We start from the raw sequence: 26,607 nt of genomic DNA, 5'->3' as shown, positions 1-26,607 counted from the left end.
AGCCTAATGCATAGAGCAGTGTTTTGTTTCCACCTGAGAAGTATTTGCACAAAGAGGCGAAAATAAAAAAGGAGACCCGCAACATTCCGTATCTTCTGGACGTTTTGACCACATCGTTCCCAAAACTCACGCCACCCTAACCCTAAAAATATGACAACTCAAAACCTTCACCCACACCCGCAGTAGCTCTTTCTACATGTATATGCTAAAAAGCAGGAGGTACAAAATTCTGTTAGGAGTGGAGTTTAGAGCTAAGGGAACCGGGAACTTGGAACAGCTTTCTGTCACTTCGAAGCTGAGCTGGGGTGGGGGGGGGGGGGGGGGGGGGGGGGGGAGCAGCCTAGCCTTAGTTTGTGAATGACAGAACAAGACCCAGAGCAGCCCCTAATTTCTTGGGAGTAGTGACCGATGACCTCTGCCCGTTATTTTTTCTTTAAAACTATGGGCGGTTTACATTTTGCTCGGATCTGAGCCCAGAATTCCTTAAACCGAACACCTAATGCGCAATAGGTTTGTTCTTAAATTTTGAGGGTGCAGGGCCAACTCCCGATCTGGAGTTGGCCCAAATTTCATTGAAATCTGATGGTGGCCTCTGAGCTTACAAGAGGCAAATGTTCCTTAAGATTAAAACATACTCTGAGAGTTCTGGGGCAGCGCATCTTTTCTGTTCAGGCCCGATGCACCCCACTAAGTACTGAAGGCAGCTTACATAAGTGCCATCAAGATTCTGTTTTGACACACATGCCACAAAGCTACCCCCCCCCCCCCCACAAAACTCCCTAACAGTCTACTGATCTCATTTTTAAAAGAGAAAAACATTGATCATGGTCGTTGGTGTTGTTTTATGGCTTTCTCAGATATATTCAGCAAAATAGTCTTTGATAAGAGAATAAACAAAAAGTCAAGGTGCACGAATGAGAGAAGTCGCATTGCATTGAGTCTCTGAGTTTAGCAACAAACAAGAATAAAAACAATAAATTAATTCAAGTAAAGCTTAAACATCCGCACGATTAGCGTCAGCTTGTAGTTTGGTCTGAAAACACAAAGCAGAGAGAAAGAGAGAAAAAAATAAAATAAATGAAGGACAAGATGCCGGTTTTGGTCAAAGAGGGCCTCCAGAAGGCTCACAATCACAGAGCGTTGAAACATTTTTTTTTCAATGGGTGAAATAAAATAATTCATAATTCATCAGTTTGACTGAAATTACATACATCTCATCTGCGTTGCAGATCTTTGTACAATGCACGGCCTTCATAATAGGACCATTCCCAATGTTTTTCAACCAAGGTCAAAATTTTGAATCTTTTACCAAACAGAAACACACAAGTTGGGATTCACCGTGGTTTCAAAGGCTAATGATTAAACAATTCAACGGGTACGTCGTAAAATATTGTATCTTTGTTCTCCTTTGGTATTAGTCAAAGTATACATCACATGTATACGATGCAAGATTACTTCTAATGGGTGGAACTGACCCAGCCCCCCTCCCCTGGTGGCCTTTCTGAGGTCGTTTCACCCAAGCAGGATAAAAACATTGAGAGTTAGTGCAAACGTTCGCGCTACGCCACAGCTAAAGCACCACTTCCAGTGATGTCAGGCTTGAAAATCCCAGAAAAGACACACGACCAACCGTGGCCTAGTAGCGGGCCGAGTCGACATCACCCACATCCACTCCTAAGGGGAGTGGTGTTGTCGAGTAACAACTTCAAGCAAAGCCCAAAAAAGAAAAAGAAGAAAAAAACTTGACATCCTGCCACCTGTGACATACCAAGCCACTTTCACACAGAGAAGGCACCAGTGCTGGTTCTGAACCGGCGCTTGGCTTGGTTCGGTTTGACTTTTTGTTTATTCTTAAGCATAAGTGTTTTTTTTTTCTTTCAAAATGGCGCAACCGCATGGTCACAAAACCCCCCGACGCCCTACCTCGAGCAACCGGTGCAACTTTTAGCCTCTCGGCTCTGAACCAGCACAGGTACAAGTATCGTCCGAAATGCTTTCACACCTGTAATTTGCTTCCTGGCTCGTTACCAGTTTATAACTGAGTAAAATTAGTCCCCGTTTCTCGTGAACCAGCCAAACTGTTTTCAACTCTTCTGTTTCGGGAAAACATGTAGCAATTGGAATGAAAACAGGAGTTTGAAGTCAAGTGTGAAAGCACCGTACGACTGTAAGAGGAAACAAAAGGTCTAAATGTACAAAGGTTTTGATGGCTCAAAGGTTGTCATAAAACAAAACTGTTTTCGGTCTGTTCTAAAGACAGACATCGGTTTGCTTTTTTCTTTTGAATGAAGATGGCGACCTAAGAATGTTTTATATTAAAGTACACTCAAGGCCCGGACAGCAGCTGACAATGACCAGCGTGGGGTGAACCCTAGATTTATGCAAATATGCACCAAGGGAGGTGTGAAGTAAACAAGCGACTGTCCGATGAGGTGTTTTGGGGGTCCCGTTATCATCGCACACTGAGGAGGGGAGTTGGGGAACAGATGGGGGCGGGCAACGTTTTGTTGACACAAGCTTATCCCGAGACCCTGCAGTCCGCCACACAGCAAAGCGTGCTAGCGCGCAAAACAAACAACTTTCTCCCCTTTACCGAAAGACACTTATTTAGACAGCTCGCTAAGCGCTAACTTCAAGTGCTAATAGTTACATGAATTATCTTTAACCGGGGGTTTCTTCTCAACCACTAGTTTTCTTTGTTTGTCTGTTTTTAGCAGAATGTCGTAAAACATCAAAGTAAAGTTTAAAAAATGGATATTGATTTACCAACACCAAGTAAAGGGACGATCTCATATGCAACTCCCCCCCACTCTCTCTCAAGTACCCGTTTAGCGAACAAAAGTGCCCTTGTGTTGTAACAAAGTGCTTGCGGAGCCTGCCTCGTTCTGATTAAGGTGCAATTGAGGACAGGAGGAATACAGGAGAGATGATCTGGTATCGGGCAAGGGGAGGGGCAAACTTGGGGATAGGTCCAAGTAGGGATGGGCATATCAATTGTTTGACGTCGAAACAAATCTTGTTAAAATGGAGTGTTGGGCTGTCCCGTTCATTCCGGGTCAACTCGTTTGTGGTTATAAAACTTAAAAAAAAAAACTTCTCAAAATGCAGAAATGGGAGTTTGGGATACTTTTTCGCTCTTGTTCATTACAATAAAAGCAGAACAAATGAGGAAATCAATTCAAATGCCCATCTCTAAATTAAAAGATCAGCAAATTTGGAATATGACGCCAGCTTGGTTCCACCAAGCAGTACGATTCTGAACTTTTCAGGTTATGACAGTATTTCGACTTTACAGTTCCACTTTTCAGTACTCGACGACGACAAAAGTGTTTTAGACCGTTTGCTTCCGAGAGCGTCGCTCAAGCCACCACTATTTTTTAAATTGTTTGACATATAATTCCTGCCATTCATAACTTTGGTATTTCTACGAATAAGGTAACCCCGGACCGTCCGTCTATACTGGACTGCGGTGAAACGAACCGGAGTGCTCGGTGGAAACGTGACTTTGAGGAGAGACGGAAAAGTGCGCTGAGGCTGCAGCTCAAGGTGCATGTTTGAACAGGCCGGGACTGACTCACACACTGATGATGTGGCCAGAGGGACCCTGGCTGCCACGCACACATGCACAAACGCGCACACACGCACCCATGGTAACGCCAGGCTCTATTATAATCATATCCCTTAAGGGAATTAGAGGTCCACAGAGTGCGTGGGGAAGGGGGTGGGAGGGCGCGATCTGATCCCCCTCCCTCCCACTGCATGAAAACGTGGCTGAGCTGTGGGAGATTATTTTTTTGGAATGCATCAGACATGGCGAGAGCCGCCTCCCTTCCCTTTTCCTCCCGTCAACCAGCTGCAGCTGCACTTCTATTTGGCCCCCGTGACACGGGCAGGTATTTACTGCTTTCTACATCGTCCAGGTTGTGAGGTTCCAAAAAAAGGAAAGCATAGGGGTAAAAAAAAGTATTTCAATATCTACTGAATGTTCTATTCATTCTCATTCGGTCTCCCTGTTGTTCCCTTAAACCTGCGCCTTTTCACACAAGGACACACTGCACAAAGCGAAGCACATTCATTCAATCACTTCAAACTACTCATTTTTAGGCAGGAACTGTCAAGTTTTTTTTCTTTCCTCCATCTCCCCTCAGGTGACCCCAGACCATCGCTCAACAAACATTCATACGAGTTGTTTACCAACGCTGTGAGAAATACGACATCCGGCCCACGAGAAGGCCAGAATTGTTAACAGGGATGTCATATTAGCCCATGCTGTATATAAATGTATACATTATAAAGTGTCAAGTACCCAGTCAACTAACACAAAAAGGAACAAAAATAAAATTAAGACAGGAAAAAAATGACATTGCAGAGGTGTGAGGGCAGCGAGAGCGTTTTAAAAACAGCAAGCCTCGTACTACCTCATCCTGCAATCCTGGAGCCCCCACCAATGTGGATTCGACTCAATCGCTAAAACAGAATGATGGATTCTCCCGCTAATTTTTTTTTTGTTATCGCATAAGTAACACTTCAATCAAACCCTTGTTTATGACTCTTTCAGGAACATTTGGAGAGCGAGAGAAAGCAAGCGAGCGAGCTGTTGCATCACAAGTGTGGCAAGTTTTCCTTGCATATGCCATATTATGGCAACGTTGTTTCTATGGTAACTGTACATCTCTAGACCTGCAAAAGAATTACAAAAAAAAGCTGTTTTCTCTGGGAAAGATTTGTCCTCGCTTCACCCGTACAGCAGCCGGAAGGAGCTCAGACACCTTTGCTCAAAGCTCACCCGAGAATTAATAACCTAAAATCAACTGCATAGTTTCTTAGTGTCCTTTATACATTTTGTCAATGTATAAAAACCCCTATTATTAATGATAAGAAAGAAATGGCCCAGAAAGGAGATGTTGCGGGTGCGTGATTCGAAGTGTTCGTTGCTCTTTAAACAGACTCAATTGCTTTCACGTCGACTTTGTTTCCCAAAGTAAAAGGAGAAAGAAATGTTCAGATTAAATTTTTTGTGACACCCTGATTTGGTTTTTATAGAGCCATATGCAGTTTGTTTTTTTTATATCTATATATTTTCTTTGAAGTCCATCTATTTTTTTTCTCCTGGTGGAGCCGAGTTAGGTGACGGTGTCCGTCAATTTTCTTAAGAGATTGTCTCAGGGTCCGGCCACCCCTACTAGATGTGGGCTGTGCACGTGGGACGGCTCCACCTCAGACTTGAGAGCTTCCGAGAGTTGTTGCCCCTTGATGATGTGAGGCTCCAGGCCAGTATCTGAGCCGGGGCTCAGCAGGCCCAACGGGGCATCCAGGAGCCCTGGTTCTCGCACCCGAGGCTTTCGGCCCCGGCGCGACGGGATGCCGTTGCAGCCGTCCTTCTTGAGGTGGCGGTGCAGGTGGTCCGAGCGGACAAAAGTCTTAAAGCAGCTGGAGCATTGGTAGGGGCGCAGGCCGGTGTGAACGCGCATGTGGTTCTTCAGGTCGTAGTTGTGAGCAAAGGCCGCCCCGCATTGCGTACAAAGGTAAGGCTTCTCTCCCGTATGCTTCCGCATGTGAACCTTGAGCTTGTCCTGCCTGGAAGGAAGAAGGAAGGGACATTAGAATAATGTCGAAAGAAATACACTTCAGAAATATATAAATTTATTGATTCGTACAATGTCAACAAAATTATTTTTGTGAAACTTTTTTCTGCCGTTGTACAGTTCAGTCTTCTGTCATTTTTTTTGTACATGCGGTACTTGTTTTTTTTGTGCCCCTCATCCCCACCTATTTCAATTTTGCTGTTGTAGATTGTAAATTTCTCCACTGTGGGACTATTAAAGGTTTTCTGATTTCTGATTAAATTACCATAGTTTCTGGTGTTTAAGGTGCACACAAACGCCTTCATTAATTTCTTCAAAAGATGATCCTTATAGGCTGGTGCGTCTTAAATGTGAAATCATATTGAGCCACAACAGGTCTCGCAATGACAGCCACCGACTCCATTTCCTGCCATATAAGTAGTGCGTGGTGCATGCTGGGATATAAAAAAAGGCGTTTCATTTCAATAATTTCTTAAAATTACTTTGCAAGGTGGAATTTTGTCTTGCTTATTTCACAATTTTCCATTTTTGACATGATTAGAAATGGACAATTTAGCGGTTTTTGCTTGTTTTTGTATTTAGTGTATCAAAAAAAATCATCTTTATGAAAAATTTAAGGCCAAAACATTTCACGAAAACATAAAATAACTGTCTTCTGTGTTGCAATAAAGATGATTCTGATTCTGATTATTTTGTTTTTGGTTGCTGTTTCAACTATAAGATGGCGCTGCAAGAGTGGCTGCCTTTACAGCAGCTCCTAGATTTTGTTTTTCTATGTATTCTTTTTCATTCTCTTTTCCTTTCATACTTTACTGTGAAATAGGAATTTCTCCAATGGGAGACAAAGGGTATCTCATCATCAAAAGTTTAAAGGAAAGATTGGTAATCTCAAAAATGTATATTCATTATTGTATTGTGATAAACTGATAAAACCGTGGAATAGTTTTGCTGTTTACAATATGGATGGAGTGAGTCCAGATTTTTAGGGGTGTTTATTCAGCATCTGACTGTTTTTTTGACCACTATGCATTTGGGAAAGCCAATAGAATGTTTAATCCCCTCCACATATTACACATAGAGCGAACGGCAATATGAATGAATAACTAATTTTCAACTTTGAAGTAAAAAATAATGCTGTTTATTGTTGTTTACATGGACAATTAAAAATGTTGGTTCGGATTTCAGCAAGCATGTTTGCTTCCACGGGCCGAATAAAATGACAAGTCGGGTCAGATTTGGCCACCGGGCCTTGACTTTTAAAGCTGTTGTCTAATTGATGCATAATGTAACCCCAGCCTCTGCTGTAGCGCCTTAAAAGGTGGTGTGCCTTACTTTTGGAAAATGTTTTAAAATGTCATTCACTGATGGTGTGCTTTAAAATCCGGTGTCCCTTATAGTGCAGAAAATACGGAACATAGTAAATGTGTATTTTTTTATTTTGGCTTAATGAATAAAAATTTGGTTCACAACCAGTGGTGTAAAGACCACTTCCCTATTGCCTGCCCCCAAATTGTTATGTCAAGCGGGGCGACTCAAATCAAATCATAAAGTCTGCATCTTTATCTGTGTAATTGCACTCAAGGGCACAACTGTAGCCTGACAATAAAGCCCAACGTTCACTGTTACCTGGCATTTTTTTATGGGAGGAAGGCAAACCGCCGTCAAACGAGTGGGAATTAAGTTTTTCAAAGTTAAACTCCAGATCAAGCAAACATTCTTAGCGTCTGGAATGAAGTTAACCACTATTTCGAGTTGCAACTAAAAACAAACAAAAACAAAAGCACACAGAGAAAATTGACACGTCACACCATTAACAGGGGATGTGCCGCATACCGAGTACAGTATAACATGCTCATGCAGTCGTAAAGTCATGATGGCAAATATTTCTATGGAAAAACATTTAAAAGCCCAAAATATAAAACCATTAAAAGAAAAGAGTTTTTACGGAAACTGTTGTATGATGATGCTAATGCGCAACTCACTCGTTAATTGCAGGCTATTTGAAAGATCAAATGTTGTAAATTGCTCAACTTCAGTCAGTATGTGTGCTTTGAACACAGCATTCCTCAAACAGACAATTTTTTTTGGGCGGGGTTGACATCCAAGACGGTTATAGGAAAGCGACAATTGCGACTAGCACGACACGGGTGAGGAAAGAGGGCCACGAGCGTTTTGAATGCACAGCTATCGCACATCGTGGTACAATACTCTTACACACAGGCTGAGCTCCAAAATTACTCCCTGTGGCAGCCTCGAAGGTCACATGCCCGCTTGACCTAAATTACAAGGACACTTTCTTCTGGCTCTTGTGCCCCCCACCGCCATTTGACAACGTAAGGAATTTAAAAAGATTAGCAGCACTCATTCTAAACAAGGAGACAACCATTCGTGCAAACCTTGCTGTAAATCTAAGATAACCGGGTGTGTAAACGCATGTTAATACCAGCACGGACAGAGCTGAATTCTTTTAAGGACAAGAGTGATTGATAACCAAGTGTGAGGCACTACTAACCCCGATCAAACAGGATTAAGATTACAAATAACCCACTTCCCACTGCTGTTCAAATTTAAGCATGAGGCCAATTCAGTTCACATTAGTCTCCCCTACCTCTCGTGCCAGCACAAGTTGTGGGATTTTGAGGCCCACTGCATCTATTTCAAGCACGAGTGCTCTCATTGATTAATTACAGGAGGGATTTCAAGGAAAAGACGGGCCTCCTTAATACAGGGGAATCAGTCAGTGTCTCGCTAAACTCCCCTCACATTTATCTGAGCGCGGCACAAGTCCAATTTCATTCGCAAAGTAAAGGAGCGACATAGCAAGAAGAGCGGGGGCGTATAAACTACTCCTCTGTGGGCAATAATCAACACGGGCAGTGATCAAAAGTTCAAATGGCCACATTGAAGCACAATCCAGGGCCCATAACCCCCTCATTCTGTATCAGAACTTTATAGCGGCCCTCCAAGATAACGCCAGCCAGCCACAGCCTTCTTTTATAGGTCCCCTACGCTACAGGTCCAGGACTTTGCTTCAGAGAACACCACAATAAAAGCAACTTTTATCACCATGTTGGAGCTGGAATATGTCTGGATGCTAAGCAATGCAAAAATAAACACCGCGTTGGCCCCTTAACGCAAAGCCTAAATCTCCTACTCTTGAATCCGCAGGGACATCCCACTCGAGGAGGTCCTTTGCCAAGTCCAAAAGTGTTTGAACACGTGACGCGGTGCAGTGGCTTCAGTAATTGGGCTTACCTGGTAAAGCGCACTTTGCAGATGGCGCACTCATAGGGTTTCTCCCCCGTGTGTGTTCGGATGTGGCGGGGGAGCTTGCCCGCTCCTTGAATGACCTTGGAGCATATGGGGCACTTCTGAAAGGCCTTGGAGCGCATCTTCCTCTCTCCGCCACCCCTTTCGCCGACCCCCCTCTCCCCTCCGCCCACTCTGTCATGGCCGGCGTTGCTCCGTGACAACCACAGCGGCGAAACACCCGCCGCCATGCCGGCGGAAGGCGTGTCCTCAAGATGAGTGCTGTTAAAGTAATTGTAGTAAAATTCCATGTCCGGGTCATCGCCGTCGCACGGATCCTCCCCGGCCGCCACCCGCTGCTTCTGTCTCTCAATGGAGTCCATCATCTGCTGCAAGAGGGCACTAGCCGAGCCCCTTTCCCTATCCATCAGCTGCAGGGCGGCCTCCTCCGCCTCTGGCGTGTTATTGCCCGTCCGAGCCTCGGGGGGGAGGTAGAAGTGCCCGTTCTGGGAGGGAGGGCAGTAAAATGACCCGAGGCTCATTCCGTTTCCCTGCACCGCTTCCCCATCCTCGTCATCCTCTTCCTCATCTTCCTCCTCTTCTGGCTCATGGATGGGGGCCTGGGCCAAAGCCAGGGCCAGTGGGGAGTAGGACTCACCGCGGCCACCGGGCACGCCGTTGCTGGGGGTCCCTCCGTTGCCGTGGTTAAAGTGCAGGTGCGTCGGCAGGTCCCTGAGCTCTGGCGTGCTGCAGTTGCTGCCCCAGTGCGCCCCTCGCTGGAAATACTCCAAAAACTCCCGGGCCAGCACCTGGTTGCCCTGGTTGCCCAGCTCGCCTCCTCCTTTGCTTCTCGCCGCATCTTTGTTTTGCTGCTCACTGCCCGCCTGGAAAAGGATCAGACGGGAGATGGACTTCAGATATTCTGTACAGTAAGTTTGACAAATGAATCGCCGCCCCCAATATGGTCGTGGTTGGGTGTGTTAATATCTTCAAGCGTACACATTCGACAAATAATGAACAGCAAAACATGTCACAGTACACTGTGAAAATGCTGTCAGTACTGTACCCCTTGGAAAGCAATACGGGTCAGAGCAGTTACAACCAGTTGGAAGTGGTCCCGACCGTTTGGAAATGGTCCCGACCGGCTGGAAAGGGTTCTGACCGGCTGGAAACGGTTCTGACCGGCTGGAAACGGTTGGCTCTCAGTACTGTGCGTGTTGGAAAGCAATACAGTTCCGTCCGGTTAGAACTGTTCCCGACTGGCTGGAACCATTCCCGACTGCCTGGAACTGGTTCCGGGCAGATGGGACCGGTTCCCACCTGGAACCGGTTGGCTGTCAGTACTGTACATTTTGAAAAGCAATATGGTTCAGGGCGGTTCCAACCAAATGGAAGAGCTTTCGGACAGTTGGAACCAGCCCGACTGGTCCCAACCTCTTCCAACCAATTAGAACCTGTGGGAATTGTTCGGAACCTATTCCAACCGGTCGGAACCAGTTCCAATTGGTCAGGACGGTGGGAACCGGTCCGGAGAGTGAGTGAGTGAGTGAGTGAGTGAGTGAGTGCTGCAGAGATTGTTTGGGCTAACATTGGTAGACAGGAGCCAATTGCATGTTGCAACATTAGATTATGTGGACATGTAGCTGAGATATGCCCGGAAAAAAACAGTGTGCGGTTCCTACGCACAAGAAAGCAATTGGCTCAGAATGAGTAAGCGTTGAACGAGGCCCAAGGCCGTGGGTGTGCGTTTGGCATGGTGGGAGCCGCTGATAACTGCCTTTACGTGAACTTGACGGGGGTTGACTACACCACTTAATGAAGGGGCGAAACACGAGGAAATCACATCTTCTGGGTAAACGATTATTCTGGTTTGAAAACACACACACACACACACACACACAGTCAGTGGCATGAATTATTTTTTTAAATGATCATTACTAGTCTTTGAAATTCATTACCGATTTCAATGGTACCACTTCCAAGTTACAAAATAAAATAAAAACACAATGGAAGACATTTGACCAACACAACTGAAAAACTGCTGATAACAATACCAAACTCCCCAATGTCCCATGTTGTCCTAAATTGCTACAGTCCATAAATGACGTCCAACATACTCAAAATTAAAACTGCATCCGCTGTTTAGGTGGTTCTGCAAGTGTGATTACACGATGACCACGAGAGCCATTTGGGAAATTAACTTCTCTAGAATGTCAATTTATTAGAGATTGGAAACTACTTAGAATCTCAAAATCTGACTCATAATCGAGTTAATGTTTCTGTTTTTGAAAAATTGATTTGGACTAGGGAGGCATATAACTATATTGGAAGTGGAAAAATGTCAGATTAATCAATCAATTAGCAATAAAATAGGATTGAAAACAAAGAGACACCTCAAGATACACAAACACTATGGTCAGTTTAATCACATCCTGCTGCATGACTTAACACAAAAACATGCAGTGTTATTTATTTATTACATTTTATTTTATTTCAATTCAACTACTTTCCATATCTGTCGCGCTACATATTTGTTTTCTGAATGCGCGAGACATCAATTTCACCATATCCATACATAAAGACGTCTGACATTAGCCCAGTCAAGCTGAATGATGAAAGACTTACAAGCCCGGACTGTTATCATACAATTCTGGCAGTGACCACCCCTGTCCTGCTCCCAAACGTATTTTGGTTTAGTGATGCACTCTCCGAACTTATTTCAAAGAGAGAACTTTATCTGACGAAAATGCTTTTCTTTTAGACTAACATTGAGATGTGAGGAAGAGATGGTGGTGGTGGTGGTGGGGGGGGGGGGTACTGAAAAAAAAAAATTAGATTTGAAGATTCAGAAATGTTATTGTGATAACAACTCTGGTAACGTTAGGTCAAACGCTTAAGCAAACAAAAAAAAACTATCATGAAGTAGTGCCATGAATGTTTGCATTTTGATACTTAATGATATATAATTCAACCCTACAGTGAACTGCATTTTATATTTTAAAATAAAAATGATTTTATATAAGGCTTTCAGTCACCAAGTTTGATCATACTGAAACAATCTTCGAAGCGTTGCCTAACAAAATGACAAATAAAATCTTTCTCTGTAATATAAACTTGAAGAGGTAGAATGGCAACTTACCGGCGGGGAGAGCACTTTGGTGTCCAGTAAGTGTGTACAGACATCCTGAACGGGTGGGATTTCCAGGAGGCGTGCGGCTGCGAGAATGTCAGCCACGCTGCTGTGGCTGACGGTCAGTGTGGCCGTGTAGGCAAAGTCTAGCAGTGCTCCGAGCGGCTCCGCCGCCACAAAATCGATGTTGTAGACGTTGCGTTGGTCGGCTGCCGCTCCCGAAGTGAACAGCTTGTGGAAATAGGAACTGCAGGACGCCAGAACGGAGCGATGCGCCGGAAACTCCCGATCCTGGGTGATCAGCAGAACGTCGCAGAGCAGTCCGCTCTGCCGCTGCTTGTTGAGGCTACCTAGGATGTCGGCGCTGTGCTCGGGGAAGGGGATCCCCACGGGGCCTTCTTCGGCCTCTCCGGCAACTCTTCGACCTCCGCTGCCTACCGTCCCCCTGAGCCGCCTCCCTCCCCTCCCGCCGGCTCCGGACGACATCTTCCACCAGCCTGCCGCCGAGCCGCCTAACACGGCCCCCACCCGTGTATCCGTCCTGCCGTCCGTCTGTCTTCCTGTCTGAAGGGGGAGAAAGACAGAAAACAGGCACATTAATATCTATACAAGAAACTTAAATACAATTGATCCCAACAAATAAGTGCGCTAACATTCTTAATATCATGCAAACAAAACCAATCGGGTTCAGTCGTCATCCATTTATGGCATCAAAGCTGAAGATTTGACAGCTGCCTTGCATTACCACCTTTCCAAATAAAGTCTGCCAAATATTGACTAGGCAACAAGGCAATTGTAAAATTCCAGACCAGAAAGCTACGTCATCAGTCAGAACTAAAGTCGAAGCTCAGTCACCCAAATGAAATCACCCTGGTCATATATGAAAGGCGCTGTCAGCAGAAGCAGGTCTTACTGTGTATTTCTGGTTGGATGGATGAAGCAATATGAAAGTGCGTTTTGATAAATCTGAAAAAAAGGTTGATCAAAGACTCATGGCATCATAACATTGTTATACAGTAGAAAAGGCCCCTCCCTCAATGCCATTCACACGTTTCCTTCAAAACCAACGCCAAAACGACAGTAAAGTCTCGTTATATCGATATCGTTTATATTGATAATACTGCTTATTATGACACTATTTTCATTTCCCGTGCACATTTCTAGTCTTTTTATGTATAATTAGTTCTGTTTAGTACGATTCGTGGTTTTTACGATAATCCGGTTACGATGGTGCTCTTTTTCACCCAGCCATTTTGCTATGTTTATATCGATACAAAAGATATTTAAGATGAATCGATAATTGCTTAGGGGTTTCTATACAGTACCACCATTATCGAAATCTGTATCGGTCGCGCCATTGGTCGACTTGGTCATGTGACTTGGTCACGTGAGTTTGTTACGTGACCAGCTCCCATGTAGCAGACGCCAGCTTGTGTGTAGCAGACGAGATTGAACTGTGTGTGTTAAAAGGTAAAAATGAGAAGCAGAAGATTGAGGACTTTTTTAAATTGCATACATAATACAGTAAGATGTAAGCGTTGCAGTTTCCCTGTTGTGTTATGTACATTACGAGGCGCTACAGTAGAGGCTGGTGTTACACACAACTTCTTCTACAGGGGGGAAATAATGGAGTCATGGCTGCTGACAATAGTTGCGAATAATGCAATCGTTTTTTGCAACAATGTTTCTTGTTTTGTCTGCTGAAGCGTGATGATTTTGAAAATTACTGTACATTCCATACTGTGTATTAAAGGACAACCAATATCACTTTTTATTCACATGCAAAACACCAATATAAATGACTTAACGCCAAGACGTCTTGCATTGCTTGTGAATCCAAACAATGGCTTCAGATTCGGATAATATGCTTTCTTGTTACACATCCAGTTACGAATATGATTCAAATACACTGTAGTTCTGAAGAGGAAAGCATACATGTTTGCAATCGATTAAAGAATTATATGTGCCATTTTGAGACAACATTGGGGGAACATCTCTCACCCAAAAAAAGAGGCACAAAATGGTAAGCTCATATGGCCAGCTCCGCTTCTTATATGGCGCTTGGATGCCCTCTTTTGGCGGCTTTTGTTAATGCAGTTTGGCACAGGACGGATATATCGACCGTACAGGTTATAGACATTTTTTCTAACTCCCAAGAATATCGATATAACGAGACTTTACTGTATGTGACAAAAAGAGAGAATAGACACATATTCTGAAAGGAAAACACTTAGTTTTGTGTCACTCCTAAGCCAAAAGTTCATTTCGTATAACAATTTGAGCCTCAAAAGAAAAATGAAATGCAGGAGCTTCAAACACCACCATGCTTGATCATATGCTGTCTGAATAACATACCTTTTGTACAATTGTAGTGTATCGTATAAAAGGCAAATATTCAGGCCTCTGAAAACGGTTAACATAAGGGTTAAAAGGTCAGAGTTGTCTGCCCGTGTGTCCACTAACTTTTTGTCATGAGTTTCAGACACTGGTATAAGGCGCACCCAAAAGCCTTGATTTTCTTCAAAAGATATCTATGTGCCTTATAAGCAGGTGCGCCTTATATGCGAAATAATATTAAGCCATAACAGGTCTCGCAACTATTGTCAGCAGCCATGACTCCATTATTTCCCCCCTGTAGAAGAAGTCGTGTGTAACACCAGCCTCTACTGTAGCGCCTCGTAATGTATAATTGGAAAACTTATATATTTCTATATGATATTTGGAAAACTTTTTCCATACATTATTCGGAAAAACTTTATAAATACAGCATTCATTGGGGGTACGCCGTATCCTCCGGTGCGCCTTATACACCAGAAAATATGGTAAATTTCTTTCCTCAGGAGAGAGGTCGCTGCGGGTGCCGGCGCCTCCCTCAAAAGAGCAGTTAACATAAAATGACAAATCATAGAACACACAAGACACAGTCATGCAATCTGAATCACTTTTGGATTTGATTTGCCTTTATTAGTCTCGCAGTGGAGAAATTTACATTTCACAGCAGCAAAGTTATGAAAGAAATGAAAGTAGAAAAGCAAAATACAGGAGCTGCTGGAAAGGCAGACACTCTCGCCGTCTTGAAGTCAAAAGAACAAAAACAACTAAATAACATAACATAACATTTTCTCCATGCACTTTGTTGTTTGAAGCAGTTAGAGATGAAAGAGTGTGCGGGTGTGCACGCACGCTCGTGCGGGAGGTCGTGAAGGACGGATAGGCAGACGATAGTGGGGATCAAAATGCATGCTGGGAGATGGGCTGTCTGCCTGGAGCCACAAAAGAGAGTAAGGGAGGTGAAGGAAGTATATAAGTAGTATATAATATAAAAGGGAGAGAGAGAAGTAGCGAGAAGGACGGAGGGGCTGCTACGGTGGACCCTGTGGAAAAAACTCCACGAGGAAGAGGAAGAGGACACGCAACAAGCTGCGAGGGAACAGTATTAAAAGGGAGGTTGTCAATCCGGTCTGAGCTGGTTACCCCACCCTGCACCGTGTGCCAAGTTTCAGGAAAGGCTGTCCCCTTGCTCACGTGTGGAGGGGTGGGGGGATTAAAATGACCGACTGAAGCCCGGGCAGTGGGGGGGGGGGGGTTGTTTCGGCAGAACAAACCACCCTTGATTCCTGTATCAACGCACTCACATGGGCACACACCAATGTTGTGCCATCACAGAGACATCAATAATGCACACACGCACTCACACAAACAAGTATCGTACATCCACCGCCCACCCTCCTCTCTCCATCTGCCAGGGAGAGGCAGCAGGGGTGAGATGGGGGGTGGGGGGGGGGGGGTTAGACACTCTATATGAGCAAGCCATCTAATGACAGTACAGCAGATTAGCTTCTGCGTATGCTTGCATGCTGCAGCAACTTCCTCCACGCCAAACCTGCCTAACCTGGCTGCCTCCCTCCCTCGCACCTGTTCACCTGCATTTACCTTTCGCGCTGCCCTCCTGTCTTTGCACTCTTCTCCCAACGGCACCCCTAGAACCGACCGTTTTTTGCTCAGAGTCAGAGGTCACTTGCAAAGGCATCTTCGTAGATTTAAAATAGTGGCATGATCATTCCAAAAGCAACACAATGAATGGAATATTAATGAACATATAGTGTGCAAGGTTTTAGAAAAAAATGCAATTCCAGTTGATTTATGTAGAAAAAGGTGGGGTAACACCCTGGACTGGTTTGCCTGTCAATCGCAGGGCACATACAGGATAGAAAACCACTATTCACACTCATAATCGCAATAAAGAAAATTTGGAAACTTCAAACAACCAAACAAGGATATTTTTGGATTGTGGGAAGTCAAGAGATACCGCAGAAAACCCACAGAAGCAAAGGGAGATCATGCAAACTCTTCACAATAAAGCCTGAGATTAGTCAGATTCAAACCCCCAACCTCAGAACTATGAGGCATACATTACGTGCCAACAACTCATCCCTATCTACAACGCCGTCCAGGTTTGTTCTTTTTTTACTTTGACTACGATGACAAGTGACAAGGCATATGGTCATGCTGAGGTTTTCCCGTTACACCCAATTTATGGTGCAATTCTTCAACTATGGCTAAAAGGCCATAAAAAGCTGAAGCAAAGAACGAGTTAATCCTTCGCTGCTCACTGAATTTAGCCCTTGTGAGGTACTGGGGAGGGGGGTGGTTGCAGGCAGCTCGAACTTGAACTTCACGGCATATTTTTCACCGGGCTTTTGCTCAGATGATAAACCAGGCAATTTCTGGAAGGCAACAAAATTCGAGCGTCCAAATTGATGGTGTGCTCAATTAAAAACAGGTTTTATGATGCGGGTGAAAATACCATGATAATCAGCCCCTGTCCCCCTCCCACGGGAGGCGCACTACACTGTCACTTCAAAATAAATAAAGACAGACTGACAGGACAAGAGTATTAGAGGAGGCCTCATCTGAATATGGAGAGGGTGACCATGAGGAAACAGAGGACAAAAATTAAAAAAATGAGAGAGTTGATGAGAGAGAGAGAGAGAGAGAGAGAGAGAGAGAGAGAGAGAGAGAGAGAGAGAGAGAGAGAGAGAGAGAGAGAGAGAGAGAGAGAGAGAGAGAGAGAGAGAGAGAGCCAATGGGCCCACGATCACGTGCTCTGAAGGTGACAAGTGATCTTCGTGAGCTCATCCAGGCCTGACTTCAGGCAACTGCACTCGTCCGGGCTCTGGCTGCGAGCTTGTGTAAACGTTATCCTCGGCCCATACAGGAGCTGACCCAAGTTGCGGCTTTGCAGGGAGAAATACGGCGAGCTGAGAATAGCTAAAATGCGCGCACACGCACGCACCCACGAAGTAAGGGCCAAAGAAACAGAGAGAGATCCTCTGCATGCCGCAGCCACCTATCCCCATATGACCTAAGGTGGACAAAGTAACACACCGCAACCAACCTGATCCCAGCACCTCCTTGTGGCTTGAACATTGCCCATCACTAATTCATGATTTCAGGTCATGAAAGCCAACGTGGGACGGTGTCAGTCCGCATCCTTCTCGCTCTGGCTTCCAAGGAAGGATTGATTCTTTAGTTCAACCCGTGAGAATTTGTGTTCTGCTTTACAAGTCAAAACACCAGTAGGAACAAGCTCAGTTGCAACTCGTTTGCTTCATCCCTCGTCATGTCACTGAACTTCTATGCACATGCCGTAGCTCTGCAGGACCCGTTTACACTTTAGGCATGAAATGACAATAGTCTCATTAGCGACAGTGACTTGTGTTTTTAGCATCCAACACACATCAGTCACATGGCAATTTCTTTCCGCGTATTCGACCTGATATGAAACACTGATTACAACCCTTTGACTTAAACAGTCTGTCTCTGTCAAAACAACATTCATTCCTACAAACAAAGAGGCAAAATGTTGAGCCTGAGAATTTTACGATGTCTTTGAAACAGACAGCTAGGTCTTTGGAAGAAATCCCAAGGTTTCAGTGGACATGAGGCACCATATCATTCAAAATAATCGATAATCTATCTTCTTAATTACGCTTTCATAATTTTTCTAAGAATCTCCATGAAACTCATTTGTTATGCAGATCTTTTTGATGATTGGTGTCCTGTCTTGTTTATTCTATTTACTGCGTAAAGTGGCCTACGTTTTGTGAAGGGTGCGATAAATAGCACATTATGTTTTTTAAATATAACCACAGTCCCTTGCATACACCAATATAAAAACTGCATTTTTCATACGACCGGTATTTGCTCCGATTGCTCATGTTTAGGAATTGCACCGGCGTGAAATGGGAGAGAAAAAAATCAGCATGGGAAATATTTGAAAGGAATATCAGAGCTGTGACAACTGGGACAATGCCCGTGTGTAAACTAGTGTTGCGCCAAGCACCGGGAGCGGTAGCTAGCATTATCCGCGGGCAGCAGCTTCAACAGAAAGGAAGAGACTTTATTCTCTCCATGGACTTCTTCCAATTCTTCCCAAGAGATCCCAAGATGTCCCTAGGTCAGCCGGGAGACCTAGTGTCTCCCCAGAGTCCCGACTCAAACGCAGGGCCTTTTGTGGATGTGAAATGCTCGGAACACTTGACCAGGGAGGAGTCCAGGAGGTCCACCAATCAAATGCCCGAGTCACCTCAGATGGCTGCTCTCAACACTGAGGATTAGCAGATCAACCCTTTCAAACGACTGAGCTTCTACTCACTCACTAAGGGAGAGTGCAGACACCCTGGAGAGGAAACTAATTTCAGCCGCTAGCATCCGGTATCTTGTCTATTTTGGCCACGGCAAATAGGAAATAATAAACAACAGCTTTCAGGTCACCTAAAACCTAAAAATCTAAATGTAGTTGTAGTTAAAACATTTTAATATGATCCTAAACTGTTCTCATGTTTAATACTGTTCAACATCTATTTTGTACTCCAATTAGCATCTTTATAATAATTGTTTGAATTAATCAATATAAACCTAATAATTGTTTTTATTGATCTATACATTTTTATTTCAGTACAGGAATTTACATCATTTACTAACTAATGTTAAGTTCATTCATTCTTCTATCCTTACGGGTGGTGCAGGGGGTGCTGTCGCCTATCCCAGCCGTCTTCAGGCACTTGGTGGGGGACACCCTAATTTGGTTGCTAGCCAATAACAGGCCACAAAATTATCAAAGTCAAAATGTTTGGTATTGTGTAAAAGTGTGTGAAGTTCAACACCCGACGTTTCCGCGGTGATGTCATCAGATTACTTGATTGCACTGTGTTGTGTGTGTGTGTGCGTGGCTGTGTGTGAGCCAGCCAGCAATTTTGCCTGAGCCTTGTCAGAGACAATACAATTAACACAATTTTCGACTTTTATCACACGGGATGGTAGTGCTGACTACCATATAAATATATTGGTTCTGCATGACAGTCACAGGCTGATAAAATGTAACATCTGCTGTTACATCTTTGAGATTCGGCATGCACACGAGGCTTGAGAGTGCAAACGTAAGTGAATAATTGGACACCAAAGTAAGTTTGCTTCCAAGTAAACAACAGTAATAGACCGATTTTCACTCTCTCATGCATTGTCGGCAGGGTCTTAAGTTGTTAACAGACATCAACTACAAACACTGGGTAATAGACGCCAAGTCAAACACCTCCTTGCTGCCCCAATTGAACTCATCGCTAAATAACAGCAGGCGCGAGGGAATCACCTGGGTCAACGCAACAACGGGATAGCAAAAGATACTGACAATGAAAAGTGGAGGCGGCAGTGTCAAAGAAAAGAAGATTTTTGAAGAAGTGTCACAGCAACCAAGTGACTAGCGGATGGTAGGAGACTCGTGGAAGGAATCGTGATTGGTCTTACTGGGAGATGAGCAGGAAGAGGGTGGCCGACTGATAAAACTGAAGTTGCGAAAGTTGCTCAGAGTCTTGAGGCGTTCGTTCGCTCGCAAGCCCAAGCAGGAAGTGCTGATGAACACACAATGTGAGTGAAATGGTGGTGGGTGAGGCCCGCTTATTTAACTCACAACTGAGAAGAGTACGAAGGCCTTGGAATCCAGCTCAGATGTCAATGATAAACTTGGATCCTGTTCGTTTAGCTGGTAAAACCTGATTCAATTAGAGGAGAGCTCAACGCCTAGAGGTGGGGCAAAGATTCATTTGAGTAAGCAGGGGGGTGGTGGGGGGGTTATGAAGCTATTTTGCCCTCATGCAAACCCAGCATAGCATTACCACTAGGTAAGCAGCGGTGAAACACGCCTCAAAAGTGAAACGAAACTTTAAACCGTCATCATAGATTATGTCATGTAAGACTCATGATAAGAATCTCAAAAGATTGATCCCATTTTTTTGTGATCTCACCACAAAACGGTTGTGGCAATACACCAGAAATGGATCCTAAGAAATAAGAAACTATTTGACTTCTTCGGCCAGTAGTCAAGACAAGTTAGAATCAATAAATTCCAGCAGTATCTATAAATCGTCATTAGGTGACAGCATTTCTCTGCAAACACCTTCCTTTTCCTTGTCCATTACATGACTGTCAGTCAGTGTGACTTTAATGTGGAGTATTTTTACACAGCGATTAACTTCAAAGTCTACACGCCTCTGAAGACGGTGTGGAGACTTTACAAAGACATAAAGTAAGCATTCAGAGCGGTATGGTAACGGTTTTAATCGCGGTATGGAAACACCATTTACTTATTTTCCGACTGGCACAATTAAGAATGATTAAAAAAAAGATTTATTTGTGACGTAAACCACATTAACATTGTCCTTGAAGGTAAGACTTGTGCAATCTATTGTCTTGACAATAGGATGAGTATAACTTCATTTTACAATTGCATGGAAATTAAGATTCGAACCTACCAATTTTTTTTCATTCTTCAAAGGATTTCTGAAGCGATAATATCTTTGAATCTGACAATAAATTAATACCACATCATATGGGAAATAGTTTGTCTCATCCTCCTGACCATCACAGTTGGTTGCTTCAAGCAGCGGATGATCACTCTTCCGCTTTGAAATTAGAACTTGAAAGTCAGCCAGCATCAATGAACGGATTGTGTTGAATTTAGGAGGTTCCATGCTACTGTTACATTGATTATGGCGTATTAAAAATGACAACTTCAGGATTGATGCGCAGGATGCTCTTTTTTTGTAGGGCTGTGTATGGAGACGACGCTCGCTTCCTTGACGCCAACTGTGCTACAAGCTAGGGAGTGTGACCAAATTTTAAGTCATGGTTTCAAAACGTTGGCGGGCCAGCGAGGCCGCACGCAGACCAAGCGGGGAGGGCTTTTTTTTCCTACAAGCCTATAACAGACATGTAATAGAAGCCACTGTGTGATCAGATGACCAGCTCCTTGCTTGCTCAATCCCTCTGTCCCCACTCTCCTAGCATCCCTCTTTGGCTGTACAGTTACTCCATCTAAGCAGCAATGCATCACCTCACTTCCCTCTCTCCTCCCGCTCTTCCGCTGAGGACGCCCAGCGGCTAAGAGCCCCGCCCGTCCACTTGTGACGTGCCAACCTCAAACGCAACCCACCCATCTCCTCTCCTAAATCAACATCAACAGTGTCACATTGGTCACATGTCGCCGTCTTGACCACTCCGCCGACCTGCTTAATTAAAAGGCGGCTGTGGTCTCTGAGCGGGTTATTTTAGCAATATCCAAATAGGCAATGGGTATGTGATGAGAGCCTTTAATGAATGCATGTTTTTGCATCACGCAATGAACATTAAAAAAAATGTATAATGTAATGTAAATGTATATATACCTTCTTCTTATCCTTTCGGCTTTTCCCTAAAAGGGGTCGCCACAGCAAATCAGTGTCCGCCATCTTTAGAGGTTTGACCAGCTTGTTTGTTTTGGCACCAGCTTGTTTGTTTTGGCCAAGCGTCGGATGCCCTTCCTGACACAACCCTCTGTATTTATCCGGGCTCGGTACCGGCACAAGAAGACTTATGTCGCTTTGTGGCTACAGAACAAGCAACTCGCTCAGTGTGTGTGTATATATATATATATATATATATATATATATATATATATATATATATATATATATATATATATATATATATATATATATATATATATATATATATATATATATATATATAAAACAAACTAAGACTTTTTTGACCCCCAGCCTGAAAAACAACCCAAGCTTCTCTCGCTCAACCTAATTTGATCAGGTTGCATTTCCCTCTTAATAATAAATGTCCCAGAAGAGAACAGAAGAAGCCCCTTTACGGCCCCTAGACACAAGCACAACAACAGAAAAACAACAGAGGGGCCTGTGTGGCTAGCAGACGTGCTATACCGACCAGCTGACTAGGGGGAACCAAACAAACAACACAAGGGAAGACGTAGGACTGCATAGAGGGAAGGGGCTGCTGAAGCTATTCGATTATGACTTTGCATGAATTCACACGCAGCAGGAAAGAAATGACTCTGCTTGGTATGAAGCTTTAAAACATACACAGATACACACGCGCACACAAACAAACAAAAACACACGCACACAATGTTCATTTACGGAGTTGCATCAAAATGGGAAAATGAGACTGCGTAATTGGAAATTTGACCAAGATTTCAATGGGTAAAATAATGTCTTAAAGGTTGCACATGGCTGCCAATTCTTGCTGCTAAAATGCAATCAAAGGGTTCCTGATGGTTCTACAGTGGATGTTTTCTGTTGACAGTTGTGTGACTTAAAGGACAACCGACATCACTTTTTTGTTTCCTAACTGACATCAGGAAAACGTTTTATAGCATCTAAAATACCCGAAACACGCAGTATGATATTTTTAGTCAAATGCAAAACACCAATAAAAATGACTTAAAGTGTCCAAAATCTGCAAAAAAATTGACCCGGAAGTGGCCAGTTTCAGAAGGTCCCGCCCCCTTGTTCGTGGCGTCACGTCAAGATGTCTTGCCTTGCTGGAGAATCAAAACAATGGCTTCAGATTCGGAGAATATGCTTTCTTGTTACTCATCCAGTTATGAATATGATTCAAATAGTTCTGAAGAGGAAGCATACATGTTTGCAATCGATTAAAGAATTTATTCCGTGCCATTTTGAGGCAATAGGGGGGGGGAAATGTAGCACTAAAAAAGGCAGAAAATGGCGACAAAGCTCCGTGTAAGGAATTAATCAGCCCGTTTCCACAGGCTGATTAATTCCTTACACAGAGCTTTGTCGCCCTCTTCTGCCTCTTTTTGGTGCAACCCGAAGTTTTCAGCCCAAACAAGTACAGCAAAATGCATTGATGTGATGGAAGGACTGCTACAATGTGTCCTTTTTTCGGTCAGGGGCGTTCCTTCAGTGACGTAGGGTGAGGACTCGTCACCAACTCAAAAACAAGACTTTCAGAATATTCAGCACGAGTCTTAAAACGTAGAGTACAGCTATGTGGTGGTGGAATCTTTGTAAAATACGCTCAGTAGAAGTCACTTGAAGCCATTTTACAAATTATGGACACAAATTGTCCGGAGACGTCAGTTGTCCTTTAAGGTCAATGGAAAAAAAATAAATAAATAAAAGATCTGCATCTGTGACATGCCATTTATTACACCCTCAAGGTTAACACTTTTTTTAACAAGTCGCTCTTTTCAAAACACGAATGAACCGCCTTTTTTCAGGCCGTTATTTTATATGAAATGCAGACAGAGAATGGGGGAGACCAAGTCGACCTAGTAATTTCATGCCTTTGAGAATTGCATATTGTAACTATAACATTGGGTCCTTGGTTTGTCATTCCCAGCATACAATTTTTGAGGTTACGAACAGTACGCCTCGTAAGAATACACGGGTCACGCAATACAGGAAGGCACGCCAGACTGACTGTTTTTCAAATGAGTGTTTTACAGGTCAGGTTTTTGCCAGATATTTAACATAATTATGACATATTGTGTAGGTTAGCGATACATTACTGCTCTTTCCGAATGCGGGAGCAATTTGGGTTATGCCGCCACCATCGGAACCTCAAAGTCTGTCGTAATCTGGTTTAATGCCACCCAAAACTTCCTTCTCCTGCCCTGTTGTGTGACAGTAATTGTTACATCAGATGCTGACGTCACGCATCTAATTATCTAATTGTGGGTTGCCTTCCATAGTTGATCTTAGATCCCGCCTATGTTGTGTTTTGTGTGAAAGGTAAAAGCAGTGGTATCTTTCACTCTTGCTCAAAAGTGTCAACTTTTCTCGTTTTATTCATGTTTTTCAGCGGGGACTCTTACTATAAACATTACTTGCACACCAAATAAAATAATTGTCATAATTGATTACTTTTTATTCACAAACATCCTCCTTAGACAAGTTTAAATTTGAGCATTCTGTAATGCACTGCACTAGCTGCTGTCTAACATACTTAATTTACTGTACATGTGGAAATAGGAAAAGGGGGTTGGTGTTAATTTTGGAGGATGGACGACAATGGAAATCATCACACATCACATTTACATACAAAAATTACATTGTGTAAAAAGATGAAAAAGCTTTAAAACTGCCACGGCGGCATCGGGAAAACCTTCTCAGTCATTCGGAAGCTGCTCGTTTCGGGCTATCGTGGTAGCGACACAAACATACAAGAATATCAAACTGTATTCAGCCTCACCGCCAAATTGATGGGTGGTGTCTTGGACCAACCCACAGCCACTGAAGTCCCCTGCAATTCCCTTGGAATCTATTGTTGGTAACACAGGCGCACATGCATGCATGCACACTTGCGCACACCAACACATATGGCGTCCTAGTTTAACCTCTTGGTGGGATTTGCTTGAGCCAACTATGCACGTGTGGTCCAAAGCGACACCTTGGGAAGTAGCATAAGAGTAGATAGAATCAGGACAATCATCATGGCAGTATCTATTGTATGCCCTGACATTGAGCACTGAGTGATAAAGGGAAAAATGTCCTTGCTGCTTCCTTCTGAGAAGCATACCACACTGCTTCCAAACAGTTGGGCGTCTTCAAGTACCCTCTTTGTGGCCACATAAAAAAAAAAACAGGTCCAACAAGTACGTCCAGCCAAACTAAAGTGTGCCTCATTCTCACGTGAGGCATGGTGTTTAAAATCCCAAATGGGGCAGGTGAGCTTGGAGCAAGATGATAGAATGTGAGCGTGTCAGCACCCCACCCCGACCCCCAAAAAACACCATTTCAACAATTCCCGAGTTTTGTTTAGTTGGTTTGGTGAGTCTCAAATAAATTCAGAAACTAATTACGAGTAACAGATCCATCATTTGCAACTTCCAAGTTCCCCCCATGACTGAGAGAACCCCATCCGAACATGTTTTCAAAGAAATAAAAACTGCATGAAAAGAAGCAGTGCAGCATATTGACCTATTTGTCTTACTCCAATTCACGTGTAAGTGGGTCAAGAACTCTGAACTCCTTCACTGGCAAGATGATTTAGGTTCCATCCCTCCTGCCTGACTCAATTCTCAAGACAATGCGTGTCTGTGTGTGTGTTTCAGTGTGCTTACAGAATAGAGGTAAGTCCCCCTCCCCGTCCTGGGTCCCCTGCAAACCTGTCAGCCAGCTCAGCTGCCTGCTTCTCTGGGCAGGGTTTGAGCTTTACCAGACAGGAAACTTGCGAGTGGCCCTCGTCATATAGGCAAGCCCTTGCCTGATCCCACACAAACAGACCCCCCCTCCCCCACCACCTCCTCCTCCCTTTCCCCTCCAGCAACCATCACGGCCCCACCCCCCTCTATTTTCAGCCCACAACTGGGATCTGCATTGGTTCCACTCATTGGCCCGCTAGTCGCTCACACGCCACCCCTCCTCGCGAGGATAGGCTGGGGGTTGCCTTCTTTCCTGGATTGCCACATGCAATGCACTCTGGGATACAGAGTTCTGGCATCCCAGTTGACCTGTTTTGGAGCCCTGGCACGGGACTACGAGCCCCAGGTCGCTCAGCCCTCGCACGCCCCCACTCTCTCCTAGTCTGTTTTATTATAAGCACCCCAGGGCTGAATTATACACTAGAGTGTGTCGCTGGCGGACTTCCAGGTAGTAAAAGTATAGATGAGGCATGACCAAAAATAATTCAATAGTTCATAATAATTCAAATGAAGTGCCCAAACGTGAATGGCGGATTCTGACATGCGCTCACGGCGGCATGACATTTCACACACACCTCAAACTCCTGCTGACCGAAATAACAACAACGAAGCACGCTGTGCATCGCACTGTCACAAAAGTTGCCTCTAACTATTAATTCATAGCACTTCCTGCTCTTTCTCTGCGCCCCTTCCTATAAGTGTGTCCACCTGCGTGAAAAGTCGTAACTATAAACTTTGAGGATTCTCCAGCAGTCAGAGGGAAGTACTGTCAAAAAGAGGAACCTTAACAGGCGACCCACCTCACAGACCAGGCCACCCCTAACCCCCTCCATCCACTACCTCCTCCTCCCTCATTCCTCCCACTCTCCTCCTCTGGCCAATGCCCCCCGCCCCCTGCTGCTTGACAGGCCCAGGGCAGCCAGCGAGGGGATGGCAGGCTGCCTTTTAGCTCACCTGCGATAGCCGTAGTTCTGCTTGTTGTGGGGTTAGTGCAGCCCTCCGCTCGCCTCCGCTCCGGAGCTCTCTCTCTCTCTTTCTCTTTCTGTGGCTGTCTCTCCCTGTCTGTCACTATTGTGCAGTCTTAATGCCCCTGTATGCGCTAACCAAGCAGCAGCAGATCAACTCAA

At 44.2% G+C, this 26,607-nt stretch overlaps 1 protein-coding gene across 2 annotated transcripts; it reads right to left on the bottom strand.

Moving 5' to 3' along the window:
* Positions 1 to 313: 313 nt before the first annotated feature.
* Positions 314 to 26,607, bottom strand: zbtb7a (zinc finger and BTB domain containing 7a). 2 transcript variants are annotated; one of them, XM_089001119.1, is made up of 5 exons: positions 26,435 to 26,607; positions 24,529 to 24,726; positions 11,974 to 12,528; positions 8,841 to 9,718; positions 314 to 5,577 (listed from the first exon to the last, which is right to left on the bottom strand). In XM_089001119.1, exons 3-5 carry the CDS (start codon positions 12,448 to 12,450, stop codon positions 5,163 to 5,165), a joined length of 1,770 nt encoding a protein of 589 aa, XP_088857245.1. In that variant the 5' UTR covers positions 12,451 to 12,528; positions 24,529 to 24,726; positions 26,435 to 26,607; the 3' UTR covers positions 314 to 5,162. The 2 variants fall into 2 exon arrangements, with proteins under 2 accessions (XP_088857245.1, XP_088857244.1); XM_089001118.1 differs by lacking the exon at positions 24,529 to 24,726.

The sequence above is a fragment of the Hippocampus bargibanti genome, linkage group LG07, assembly GCF_051943395.1.
Source record: "Hippocampus bargibanti isolate YZ-2025 linkage group LG07, ASM5194339v1, whole genome shotgun sequence".
Taxonomy (NCBI): domain Eukaryota; kingdom Metazoa; phylum Chordata; class Actinopteri; order Syngnathiformes; family Syngnathidae; genus Hippocampus; species Hippocampus bargibanti.
Note: the sequence above shows the minus strand (reverse complement) of the source record. Positions and strands in the feature narration are given on the sequence as shown.

What these genes read in the sequence shown, in the direction of transcription:
- zbtb7a (XM_089001119.1), bottom strand. Translation starts at nt 12,450, where the DNA reads ATGTCGTCCGGAGCCGGCGGGAGGGGAGGGAGGCGGCTCAGGGGGACG. An exon ending in CCAAAGTGCTCTCCCCGCCG is followed by an intron (nt 9,719 to 11,973) that starts GTAAGTTGCCAT and finishes ATCCTTTTCCAG; the next exon opens with GCGGGCAGTGAGCAGCAAAA. An exon ending in TGCAAAGTGCGCTTTACCAG is followed by an intron (nt 5,578 to 8,840) that starts GTAAGCCCAATT and finishes TCTTCCTTCCAG; the next exon opens with GCAGGACAAGCTCAAGGTTC.